This window comes from Macrosteles quadrilineatus, unplaced genomic scaffold (assembly GCF_028750875.1).
Source record: "Macrosteles quadrilineatus isolate MER2022 unplaced genomic scaffold, UCM_ALF_1.0 Scaffold_8__2_contigs__length_117827958, whole genome shotgun sequence".
Taxonomy (NCBI): Eukaryota; Metazoa; Arthropoda; class Insecta; order Hemiptera; family Cicadellidae; genus Macrosteles; species Macrosteles quadrilineatus.
This window is the reverse complement of record NW_026542601.1, coordinates 84363323-84376007: the sequence shown is the minus strand read 5'-3', so window position 1 is coordinate 84376007 and position 12685 is coordinate 84363323. Positions and strand designations below refer to the sequence as shown.

The following is a 12685-nucleotide window of genomic DNA, read 5'->3' as shown; positions in this document are numbered from 1 at the left end:
ACATTTTACATAAAAAAACACTTTTACCCTCCCTGTTGCAGCAAACCTAAGTATGTGTTAAACTGATTCTATTTAAATAGGGAATAAATGTGATATTTTTAAGGAGACATTTTAGTGTAAATCCAATCAGGCAAATGGAAATTCGCTTAGTCTGCAGGTTTGCTGCGGCGGGGGTATTTATTCATGGAAAGTTAAATCACTCAAAATACATATTTTCAGTAACATAGTAGTATATTTATTAAATATATCCATAGCCATAATAGAGGTAACAAATCATTCTAAAACTAATAGAGAGTTCATTGTATAATGATACAAAAATAATACTTTCCTTAGAATTAATAATTTACATAAATATTACAATCTTGAGCAAGACTTATTATGTTTGAGAATGAACCCAGTCTTTTGAGTGTGTAGATAAGTTCGGTACTTTCTCCAAAATGGTAGGTTAAAAAAGTGGTTTACGGTACCTAACCTTTGTTTAATTTTTGTGCTTTAGTTGATAAATCCATTTTATATTAACTTAAAAATCACGTCACTACCTACATGCACATTTAAAATTTTAACTAAAAATCCAACTACACTATTAACTTATTTATTTAAGTTATTCTATTGTGATGTACATAAACAAATTCGATCAGTTTTAACAACAGATAATAGTAGGAAAAATCGTAATTGTCATGTTAGTTAACTAATTGAGCTAAAAATCTATGTTAAAAACTATCGTTTGACAATAATACAACCTTAATTTAAAATGGATGTTTTAAATAGGATTGCTTTGTTGTGATGGAATAAATAGTTATGATTTATAAGAGTAGTTTCCTTTTTAAGGAATGTTTTGAAGATACGTATTCTAGGATAATTTAACAATATATTATAGTATATTCTAAAGAGTAAGTAAAACAAAAGTTTTACTTCATAATTCTATTAGCAACGTTGTGTATTGGACATTCTATGATTCCAACATTGATTGATTGACATTGATTTCACGCCTTAATAATGTCCTTGTATCCGTAGGAATTGATGGCTGAAACAAACAAAATAATTTAAGTTAATTAATTATAATCATGTACACTATAGCTTAAGTTTTAAACTACATTACAAATTTCAGAAACAATTTCTGTAATAGTCAGGAAGGTGTTCACCATCTTTTTCATTAATTTCTTTCTCCTCTAATTTTGCATAAAAAAAAACAATCAGTGTGTGCTAGTCAAAGTCAGTAGTTAAGTAGAATACTATAAACTACGATAGTATAAATGAGTATAAGTAGTACAGTAGAACCTCGATTATTCGGCCCTCAATAACTCTGATTTTTAGTAATCCATCGAAGTTCCATCCCTCATAATGAATAAATCAAAGCCTAAAATAAATAATATGTACCTATGAAAATTCATATTGAAGTAAGGCACTGGCGAATCTAGAACAGTCACAAGAAGAGGGGGCCAACCAGGGGGTCTGGGGGGTTTGGGCGTACCCCCCCCCCCAAAAAAAATTTGTGTAAACTAAGTCTCTAAAATGGCAGTTTTATACAATTTCTTTGTCCAAAGTTAGTGTGACAAATTATTTTACGCAATGTGTATGCACTACTGTATTACATGCAGTAAAAAATATATGTATATGTATGGCCGAGAGGGGGCGGTCTCCCCCCCTCTGGATCCGAGATGTTAGATTCAGACAGAAATGTTGCATCACAACCTTTATAACTCGACTTTTTCGTACAAAATCTTAATTAATCGAGCACAAGCTATTTATACGGATTGAAGAGTAGATGGGGATTTCAAGGGTATTATAAAAGAGTCAATATATCAAGGCATTCAAGATATCAAGGTTTGAGTTATTGAGGTCCTACTGTACTACCTCTTACAAATGCTATTTGTCATGAAAAACTTCAAAAGAACATTGAATATTTGACCATACACGTACCCATGTACTCCTTGTCTATGAGGGACAGCAGCTCGTACCACTGGGGTCCCGTGACCCTGGGGACCTCACAAGTGCCTCCGTAACACTTGGGCAGGACCTTCGGGGAGAGGTGCTTGTGTAGGGAGTCTCTGTTACTGCCGTGGAACACAATCTAAAACATGCACAACGGTCATTCGCAGAACAAAGAAAGCCTTTTCGTTGAGTCATGCTTGCTTAAATAGTTGCAGGTGAAGGTTTTGTTACTTAAATCAAGACATCCAATGTACTTCGTTGGTGCTTAAAATGCCCAAGCATCTGAAAACAAAGAGTCTTCTTGGCAATTAACTTTTTAGTCAATTATCAGCTAGTTTCGTAAGTTTTTTTTGCAAACTTTTGTCCAATAGTTATTTGTGTAACCAGTGTGCAAAGTGGGACTTTGCGCTCGCGTTACACATAATATTTTTCCAAAAGTTACTATAAAGCATAGAAATAATTAGTCTTTCAAATACTAAACAACACGTTTTAGGTTAGGTTAAATCCAAGCGTTGAACAAAATGGGAAACACTGCACCAGCTGATAGTAGGCTAGTATCTTTTAAGTGTTGCCAAATTATTTTCAAGCATACACGTATTACGTGCATAACAAAAGCACACTGTTTTGTGTTGTTTGGTTGGAATACTGCAGTGCAGCAAAAAAAGAGTGTGTAAAAGTATGAGTGTGGCAAAAGAAAGTAGATTCAACAATTAGCTACTCTGCGTACTATAATCAGTGCAAGGAAGCCCGCTTTGTCAAGTAACTGTAGGCAAATGTTTTTTGTAGATTGTATAATGGCCTCTTACATTCTCGGCACATATTTTTGCAAGTTAGTCAAGTGGAAATAATTCTTTCTCTCAGTCTATGGACAATTATACAGTATGTTTCTATAACAATACTAAATTCAAAAGCTAACTTTCCACGTCTGATTCGCTCGCCTCTCATTTATTTCTTGATTATAAATGATAGAGTGGTCAGTAATATCATGACATACATTACTAACAATCCGTTTAACCTCAATATTGCGTTCATTTCAAGCTGCGGAAAATAGAGCATATTTTTAGGTCAAAATGTCCTACTATTCATTGGAAGTTTTAATTATAAACATAACACACACAACAAAAAGCACATAACATTTAATCTTGGGTAACCATACGCTAACCATACATGAAATAAAGCACTGGGGGGAAGTTTTCAAAACAGCTGTAGTTGATTTGTACAGCAAATAATTGCTTCAATAATAACACAGGTGGCATAAACCTTTGTTTGCAAATTGTGAAATGATGTAGGTCTGTTTACCTTTGAAAATACAGAGTGGAATAAAAAATGTGTATATAAAAATTAAAAGTTTATAGTAAAACTTACTCTGCTTTTTAGCTTCTCGCGGAGGAATGGCTTGAAAAGGTTGAACACAATGTTGAAGATGTAGGGTTGGTTCACTATGTGAATCCCCTTTATCCTGAGTGGTACACTGTCCTGAAAACGTGTAATGTGCTAATTAGTAAAAAATAAAACTCGTAAAAGGCTCAAAATCGTATTAAATTGCTTCAAGGACCCAATCGAAAAAATTTTTAAAAAAACATTTTAAATAGGATAGAGGGTCATTAAGATAATGTTAATTCTTTAAACCTGTAAAAAATCAGTAGTTGTATGTACACATTAAAAATCAACATTCTTTTACACTATTTTTGTTATACACAGTTGGACACCCAGCGTAAATCTCGGCGACCAAATCCCACTTATCACAAATGCTAGATTTACCTTTGTTGTTGCTCTGAGTTCTTGTAGGAAACATGTGTCACCCTATGTATTCTGCCTCTTTGTATGGCATCTTCTTATGCATTGATTTTTTTATCACTAATACTCTAGTCTATGTTTACAAACATATTCACACATACACCGTCACTAGTATGGCGTTAAGGTTGTTTGGAAAACAAGAGTAACGCGACGAAGGATACTCACTACTCAGATGGTGAAATGCATAGGGGGCCAAAACATGTAACTTATCTATGATGTAACCTACAATCATATGTTATCTACAAACATATTACAAAAAGGTAAATCTAAATTCACTTCTTGAAACTGAGATAGGAAAAAATATTGATCCACAAATGTAATTGTAAGCTATGTGATTGTGTGTGGGGTGATCCAGTGGTCTGGAACCCAAACCAAGCTGTGTAGGTCCAACTATCTAGAAATGAAAAAGGATCTCCAAGGCACTGTTGAAACTACAACAAAAATGCAAAGATATAAAGAATCACACATGAATTTTAAAGGTCAGAAGCTGTGACTTTTGCCTAACACACATTCACACAATTGTTGAGAAGAAGCCACTAGTGAATTCTTCACTTCAGACTGATTGTGTCTTGTTTAAAATTTACCTGAAGCCAGTCGACAATTCGCTTAGCGAAGGAAGGAGTGAACTGCATTGTCTGTTGCATACTGAGCCCGTCCATGTCAAAGATGACTTCGGCTCCGCTAATCTGAGTCTCGGGTTCTAACATGGCTGCCTCCATGAACAGAACTGCGCCTTTGAACACTTCGTCCAGGGAACACTTGTTGTGCTTCCATTTCTCTGCAACATTGTGTTATTTGAGATTTTGTTAAGGATTAAGCATTTACTACAGTTTTGGTTGCTGCAAATTGAGACAATAACAAATGTTTGTTTGTTTACGTCGGCAGAATCCAAAAAAAGATAGTTTATATATACATAGTAAACATTCTTTATGCATAGTAAATAATTTCAGCATTTTCACAGGTGGTAAAGATACAACAAAAACAGGTCATTTCAGAGTAGTGTAGCAAAAAATAAGTATTTAGGCATTAGCAGTTTTACAGATTTCCTATGAGGTCTATCTCACTCTGTAAGTGGTATACGATCCAGACAACGATTACAATTCAAGGAGGAATTGTTTGGATCGATTCAATGAAGGGATAGGAGAATTACTTAAGAGTGATGATAAGCACAATACCAAACTCAGACAGACAACAAACTGCTGAAAAATCCATCCAAGGGCATACAAATGGGGATATTGAAGGACAACATAGTCAGTTAGGGATATGGAATGATCTATTGCAGCATGTTTTGGCTATAAAAAAAACCATAGTCTTATCTTGCTAATTCTATTAAAATATCTACTTCAATATACAACATAATATGTAAAAAATTAATATGCTTGATGCATTTATTGCACATTCTTGGGATCAAACTGTACTTTGCAAAGTTGAGGTAAATTGCTCCAAACTCTTTTTAAGATTAAGTTTTGCACCGCTTTGAGTTTGAGTTGAGCAACATTTTGTTTTGTGTGTTGAGTTTAGATTAAGTGGAAATGGTTTTTCACATTTCCAGTAACTTCGACATTTTCCTGGGTCTTGTTTCAACAGAACTTTGCTACTAATTAAAAACTAAAATAAGTAAATAAATAATTTTAGTATGACTAACTTCCGAGCTCCAGAACCAACATCCGCCGCCCCTCCTGATCTCTCATTGGCAGAACTGTGAGAACATCATGGTTGAAAACGTTCTTCTCCGAGGAAGGTATGAGTCCTTCATACATGTTCTTGTGCTTCTTCTTAAAAGAGTAGTAGTTTTTCACCTGAAACATACAATTTGTAAAAAAAATGTGTTTCGACCTTTATCAGTTTGTACAATGGCCCAGTCGTTAAATGTCTGAGTGAGAGGGACGTTCATAATATATTCTATGGTAGGACGGAATTCATGGATGATAAGATTAGCCTCATGGTATCCTCCTCGTTTCCTAATTATTGAACCCACCAATCTATTATCTAGTGTTGATCATTGGAATGACAGTTCACCGTGAAATAGAAGGTTGCGTGTTTAGATCACGTTGGGGTCGCCATACAGTGATGTTTAATATGTATAAATAATTGCACCACTATATGAATGAATATTTTATATTTACAGACAAATAAAGAACTGTAGTAAATCGTGACATAAACAGAAACAAAACATTTGAACAAATCAGCTGTTGTGTAGTAAATCTATATAAATAAAATTAGAGTTTTGTCTGTACATTGCTTAGAATAATGAACTTTTTGGTTATTTTTACATTTCATAGGTCAGAGAAACCGAATCAAACCTTATCTCAATTTCTGTCTGTCTGTCTGTCTGTCTGTCTGTCTGTCTATCTGTCATTCTCTTGGTAACGCTAAAATACGCACTTTATTACAACTACTCCTCAATAACTATAGCACTGTCCCGCCTGAAACTTATTTTCCAAATACTATACATATATGAGATGGTTTTAGACGTATTTCATCGAATATGAGACAGTTAGATATTTAACAGTAAACCCTTGAAAATCAAGTTTTTGTCGATTTTTGACGTGGAATTTCTGGAAGCCCATGTTAACCTTATGAGAAATGAAATTATTGAATCTTAACAGCTGTTTCAATTAAACAAGTTGGTTCTGTTCTGTGATGTTCAATAGCATTAAAGTTACAAGGATTACCAACAGGGTGCAGCACTAGCACTATTATTTCTTTTACATTTATGACAACAGCTAATTTGCAACCTGGAGGCGAGTGAGCGTAGCGAACGAGCTAACCTGAAGGCAAGTGAGCGTAGCGAACGAGCTAACCTGAAGGAAAGTGAGCGCAGCGAACGAGCTCCAACATACAGGTGAGTGAGCGTAGCGAACGAACTTCAACCAGGACGTGATTGAGCCATGCAAACGAGATCAGATAGTAAAAATAAAAGTAAGCCTACCGTTATAGGATCGACCGGCAGACACAGAGGTAATTTAACCTTTTATTGATTGTCATACCGATCCGGAACAACAAAAAACAACATAAAATGAAGCTATGTATAATAGTTTGGCCAGCATATCTTAAAATATGCAAACCAACTGCTGTTCTTTATATAAGAAGGTTTCAACTGAATATTATAAGATCCCCGTGCGTAGAACGGGTACACAGCTAGTATTAAAATAAAATAAGCATCTAATCACTGCTGTGGCTAAGTTGACACAACAAGGTTTTCCTTAGTGTGGAAGGAATGTCCCAACATACCTTATTGTCAGTTTTCAACAGATACCTTGTGTATTGATAAGGACTCACCAGATACCTTGTGTATTGATAAGGACTCACCAGATTGAAGGCACTCTCAGGGTAGAACTTGGTAGGTCTCAAGAACCTTGTTAGCCAAGCGACGTTGTCCACAGGGGTTATCAGGCCTTTATCTTTCTCATCTGGAACAGGAAAAGTTACAAGGTATCAGAAATGGTTAACAACACATTAGTAACTAAACTAAATCCACAGAGAAGTAAGGCACAGAGGAAACATTCAAGTACACAAGTGGTGTCTAGCACTAGTGCTCGTGTCTAGAGCAAAGTCCAATACCATCCCTCTCGCCCTCATGCAGTGGCGTGTCCAGGGAAGGGGTCCAAGGGGGGCCGGGCTCCCCCCGAAATTATTTTTAATTAAGAAATGACGTGTTGTTTCTTGATACCACCAATACATTGACAATGGTAACTTATTGGTGTTGAGAATCGATTGTCAAAAGTCGATTCCGATACCGATACCAGATACTTTTGCGGAAATCGGAAACTAACCAATTTTTCCCGCGATCTTGCAAGACGACGATGATGTCTGCACGGCTGCAGGAGATGTTCCAAATTTTGCTGCGATCACGGAAGACGACGATAATGTATACACAACCTCAGGAGATTATCAGAATTTTGCCGCAATCGCGGAGGACTACGATAATTTCCACATGACCATGGGAAGCTGGAGATATTTGTGATTTTGCAGCAATCAAAGGAGACGTCAATACAGTTTTTGTGTCCACCGGAGACGATGATGGTGATTCCGTTACTGAGGAAGATATTCAGGATTTTTCAGTGATCCCAGAGTACGACAATAAAGTATCCACCACTGCTTTTGAAGATGACCTTGTTCATAAAGATTTCTGTACAGTTAAAGGTACTTATAGTTGTATTACACTGATGCTATTCTCTACATTTGAGCCTTCAGAGGTGCTATACATTGCATTTTAGCACCTTAAAATACAAAAATTTCTAGGTGGCTCTGGACCTCCCTATCCTGGATATTCCACCCCCCCCCCTCGGTTTCGGCTCCCCAACGAAATCCTGGCTACGCCACTGCCCTCATGTACTAAAAGGCTCACAGTGGAAGAAGCATGTGCCCTGTGCTATAGGAATTTCCGCCACAACATACTAGAGCTGAAAGCGTACATTCAAGTTTCCTCTGTACCTTACTTCTCTTTGCTAAATCCAATAGACAATTATTTTTTACATTCAATAATTTTAAATTAATAGTAAGGGTTGAATGTCCTACAGAGGTTTTAAACTGACAGTTAACTTGGCTCTATATTGTAGTGGTGGTTTACTTCACCAAATAATATTTTGAGAAATTAATTGGGATTTATTTTGAATGTTTGATTATACCTTTTGTGTGAATATGGGTGAATTGTAAAATATTTACTGTTTGCCTCTGTGTTAGGTAAGCAGTACCGTAGTGAAAAGATGATCGTGGGAACACAGTTTTCTCTCAGCTATTGGGAGTTTCCTCTAAGGATTTTTCATATCATACACGAGAAAAATTGTTCTGACATAAAGAGCAAAATCACACACTCACTATTGAGTCACTATTAGTCAGTTGAGAAATTCAGGCCGTTGTTTACTGTTCCCCCACTTCCTTTTTTGGCTTATCAGCTGATCAACTGCTGGCTGTTGTTTTATAGTTAGGGTAAGGTGGAGGGGATGAAATTGCTTCCCCTTAAACCACCTAAATTTTATGAACCGAGTATAGAAATTTACTATCCATTTCAAGGCATCCTAGTATTGAATCTGGCTTTTAACTATATGGATTTATGTGGTGGAATTTTATTTTTGCCAAAGTGCAATTTGGCTTTTAGGAACCATAAACATGACGGTACCGGTATCTCACTAAAATGTTACAACTTTACCAAGACAGCTAAGAATTAAAACTGGCAACATGGATTTAAGGGATGCCATATTGCTAAGTAAAACAGAAATATTCTGCACAATATATATATGTTAAATATAAAATAGTAGACATTTGTGTTTTTGAACCTACCTCGTAGAAGATCCTGCAATGTAGCTATGCTCTCTCTAGCTAGGTCTGGAGTTTCTCTCAGCTCTCTACGAGCCTTCTCCAGCAGCTCGGGTCTCGGCTCCTCCACCTCCAACCTCAACACAAAGTTACCCAGAGTCACATTGGGCACCTCCGTCAGCTCCGACAGCAAACAGTTGTTGCCTGGAAACAGAAAAATAACGTAAACATCAACAACAACAACATTATGTATCAACACAGAGAATTAATTCAAGAGTACATAGTGTATGTCTACATAAATATTGCATATGTCTGAATTAATTGTGGTTTTTAGGAAACTGGATCCAGCGTTATCCTTGATCAAACGTTCAATCTTTTAAAACAGTAATGTTCACTTGGGTGTGAATTCTAAACTGAATTTAAATGCAAGGTAAGGGTTGAATGAAGTAAGCTTTGTTACCAACAGCTGTTTCTATATCCAGGACCAGCTGTATGATGATTGTGGACAGATGAATCTCAGAGATGGTACAGAGAAAACATTTAATGGTACTAAAAGTTTATTTGTGTATTTGGGTGTTTCTACGCTGGTGGCATTTTTAACGTTTTGAAAGGGAATGGTCCAAGCCCTGGTCTTGTTACTATCTAACGTTGACCTTTATGATAGATAACATCATTAATTCATAGTCCAATGAATGGCATCTGGGTCTGGAAACGTTCTCGCTTATGGATTCGAACCAGCGACTTTCAGATTTGAAGGAGAGCACTATAACCACTCGGCTACCCAGACAATTTGCTAGACACAGTTGTGCCCAGACAGCACACTTTCTCCTCAGGACATCCCACGGATATTGCGACAGGATATGCAAGATATCCCATAGTGGTCCTATGGTCAACCTGGGATATCACAGGATATCCACAGGAATGCGTAATGTCCCCGCCCGGGGATGTCCTACGGATAAGCTCACACGCATATCCGTGGGACATCCGAGGTCATCCCAGGGTAGTCCTCAGGACATTCTCAGGACATATGGGACTACTATGGGATGTCCCTGGGATAAAGTGTGGTCTGGGCCTGAACATAAAAAACACAAAATAATATAGATTTAGTATGAAAAGCTTAATTATAAGTTTAGTAAATTGATTAAATAGTTAATAAACACAAATTTCGAAGAAAAAAACGAGAAAAAAGTTTTTGGCCCAGACGGGTATCGAACCTGGTACCTTCCCCTTATGAGCCTCTTACCTTACCTCCTGAGCTATCTGCGCTTGATGGTTATGGGTGTTTTCAAGTGGTTAAAGAGTAGCCGACAGTTGCAATGGTCGCAATACTTAAAATATTTTTGATACTACAGTATAGGCTATATATGATTCTGTTTATCTGTTTAGGCCTCAAGTAGTTGATTTTTTTTCTGGTAGTTGGAGAGGATACTGGTATTTGAATATAGATTATTTAATCACCATTAGATTAGCACTGTTATAATTGATTGTTATATGATTAAAATTAGTTTTTAGTTGTTTTATTAATTTAAAGTTAGAATTAAATTCACATTTCACACAACTATGATAGAACTCTAGTTTTCCTGAACTCAGTGGTATTAATATGTCAGTAAAGTTAAGTCAACCCTTGCTAGCCATAGTATTAACAAGACATATTTTCAATCTGGGAAACCTTAAACTTTTAAAAGAAATTATTAAACCTCAACATCTTAATGCGTGGGAATCTTATTTTTAGAAAAAAAACCGACCAAAATTATTTGTTAAATAATGAAGACGGCCTAATTATAAATTCGGAATTACTGAAAATAATTACAGTGCATCAAGAACAACACTGTAACATAGGTATCCAAAATTCAAAAGATTAATTTTTCTAATATTATTTTTTATTTTTCCAATATCCTTTAAATCATCTGTTTTAACATTGTTTAAAATTAATTTATTAAGTAAATATTTACTTTTTGTACTAGTGTAAACACAGCCTGAAGATGGAAACCAAGTTTCTGAAAGCACTAGTGAAAAAAACAAATTATTATATATTGGCCTTGTTGAACATTTAAATTTAGATATACATTTCATCAGTGGTAGTATTTTTTTTCTTCAGTATGTTACCGGGACATTACGGGACATTACAGGATATCCAGTGGATGTTGTACATGTCCCGGGATGTCATGGGACATTCTGGGATATCCTATGGCATTCGTACATATCCCGGGACTTTACAGGATATCCTGAGGTTAACTTACAAATCCCGGGACATTACGGTATATTGTAGGATATCCTGTGGATTTCGTACTCGTCCCGGGATTTTGCGGGATATCCTGAGGATAGCGTACATATCCCGAGACATTCTCAGGACATATGGGACTACTATGGGATGTCCCTGGGATAAAGTGTGCTGTCTGGGTGTCTAGCACTAGTGTCTAGGGCAAAGTCCAAATCCTCGCCTTCATGTACTACAACCCTTAAGGTGAAAGGTGGAAGAAGACCCTGAGCTCTGTGTGATAAAAATTCCCGCACAGTGCTCGCCTCTTGGACTCTTCCTTACTCGCCACAAGTATATTTCCGGCACAACATAGAAAGAGAGAGCTAAAAGTAAGAGTAGTAGTAAGAGGGAGCTGAAAGCACTCGTTTGTCCCATAAGTGAGTTTCCATACTTCTCTGTGGCTCGGTCCAGTTTTGAACATTGGTACTAAATTTTCTTTTGATCACAGACAACCTTAATTATTACTAGGCTTATTCTGATTTTTGCAAGCATAGTAATGTAATGGCTAAAGTAATCTCATCCCTTTTTACACTCATCATTTCCTAGGCCTAATAGTCATTTTCCTCTGTTGTTTCCCTCAACACTTCCTTTTTGTTCCTATGTAGTCCAGTCTCTGACTAAACAACACCTTGCCAACAATATTTGTAGTAGATTAGAAGTAGATTCACTTCTTTACATAACAAATTTTTACTAAGTCCATTAAAATTTTTAGTATAATTTATCAGCTGAAGGCAGAGTCAATACTTATGCTTGTATTTGTATAATATGCTTGTATATGATCGAGCTGATTCTAGGGTCTAAACATGGTGATTTAAACTGATTAAGGAACGCCCGCGGATCGACGATGCAACAACCACTGCATCTATGTTTTGTCAGTTGTGTTGTATTTACAATACAGGCGTATCTGAAACAGCTTTAAAAATCGAAAACACTCAAAAAGTCAAAAATGTATTAACCGGTAAAATCAACGGTAAAAAAATGTATTGTAGTAACAAGACCAGTGGGAATGTTAGCGGGTGTAAGGGGGAGACCGTTCCCTTAAAAACATTAAAAAGTACTACTGGTCTAGATAAATACATAGCCAAATTAACCGGAAAATAATAAGGCTATGAATAACTTACCCATAGTTAACTAGGTTTGATTTAATTTTAGTAAATATTTTACCAATAAAACAGGTTTTATCAGAGAATCTCAAGTTAAGGTTAAGAGGTTTTAAATTAAGGTTGGACCTAAACAATAAAACTTTAATTTAAATTTACTAAAACATTTGTTATATTAGTTTTTATGTTATCTTCTATGGAAACCGTTCAGTTCAACATTACTTAACTTTTTTAGTACTTTTTTTACGTAAACCACTTTAAAATTAATATTTGCTTGATATATCTTGGGCAAAATCCTTATTTTGTAGTAATCAAACTGTCTTTACCTGGCTGGAAC

General features: G+C 36.0%; 1 protein-coding gene across 2 annotated transcripts in view; it reads right to left on the bottom strand.

The window, feature by feature from the left end:
• Positions 1–212: 212 nt before the first annotated feature.
• The window catches only part of LOC129001069 (alpha-tocopherol transfer protein-like), a 51289-nt gene continuing 38816 nt past the window's right edge, over positions 213–12685 (bottom strand). For both annotated transcript variants that reach the window (XM_054428223.1, XM_054428224.1), the window contains exons 2-8: positions 9013–9192; positions 7042–7142; positions 5375–5528; positions 4314–4507; positions 3298–3408; positions 1921–2071; positions 213–1024 (exon numbers count right to left, since the gene is read on the bottom strand). In XM_054428223.1, coding sequence (XP_054284198.1) covers positions 984–1024; positions 1921–2071; positions 3298–3408; positions 4314–4507; positions 5375–5528; positions 7042–7142; positions 9013–9192 — 932 coding nt within the window. In that variant the 3' untranslated portion in view covers positions 213–983. The remainder of the gene's footprint in view (positions 1025–1920; positions 2072–3297; positions 3409–4313; positions 4508–5374; positions 5529–7041; positions 7143–9012; positions 9193–12685) is intronic.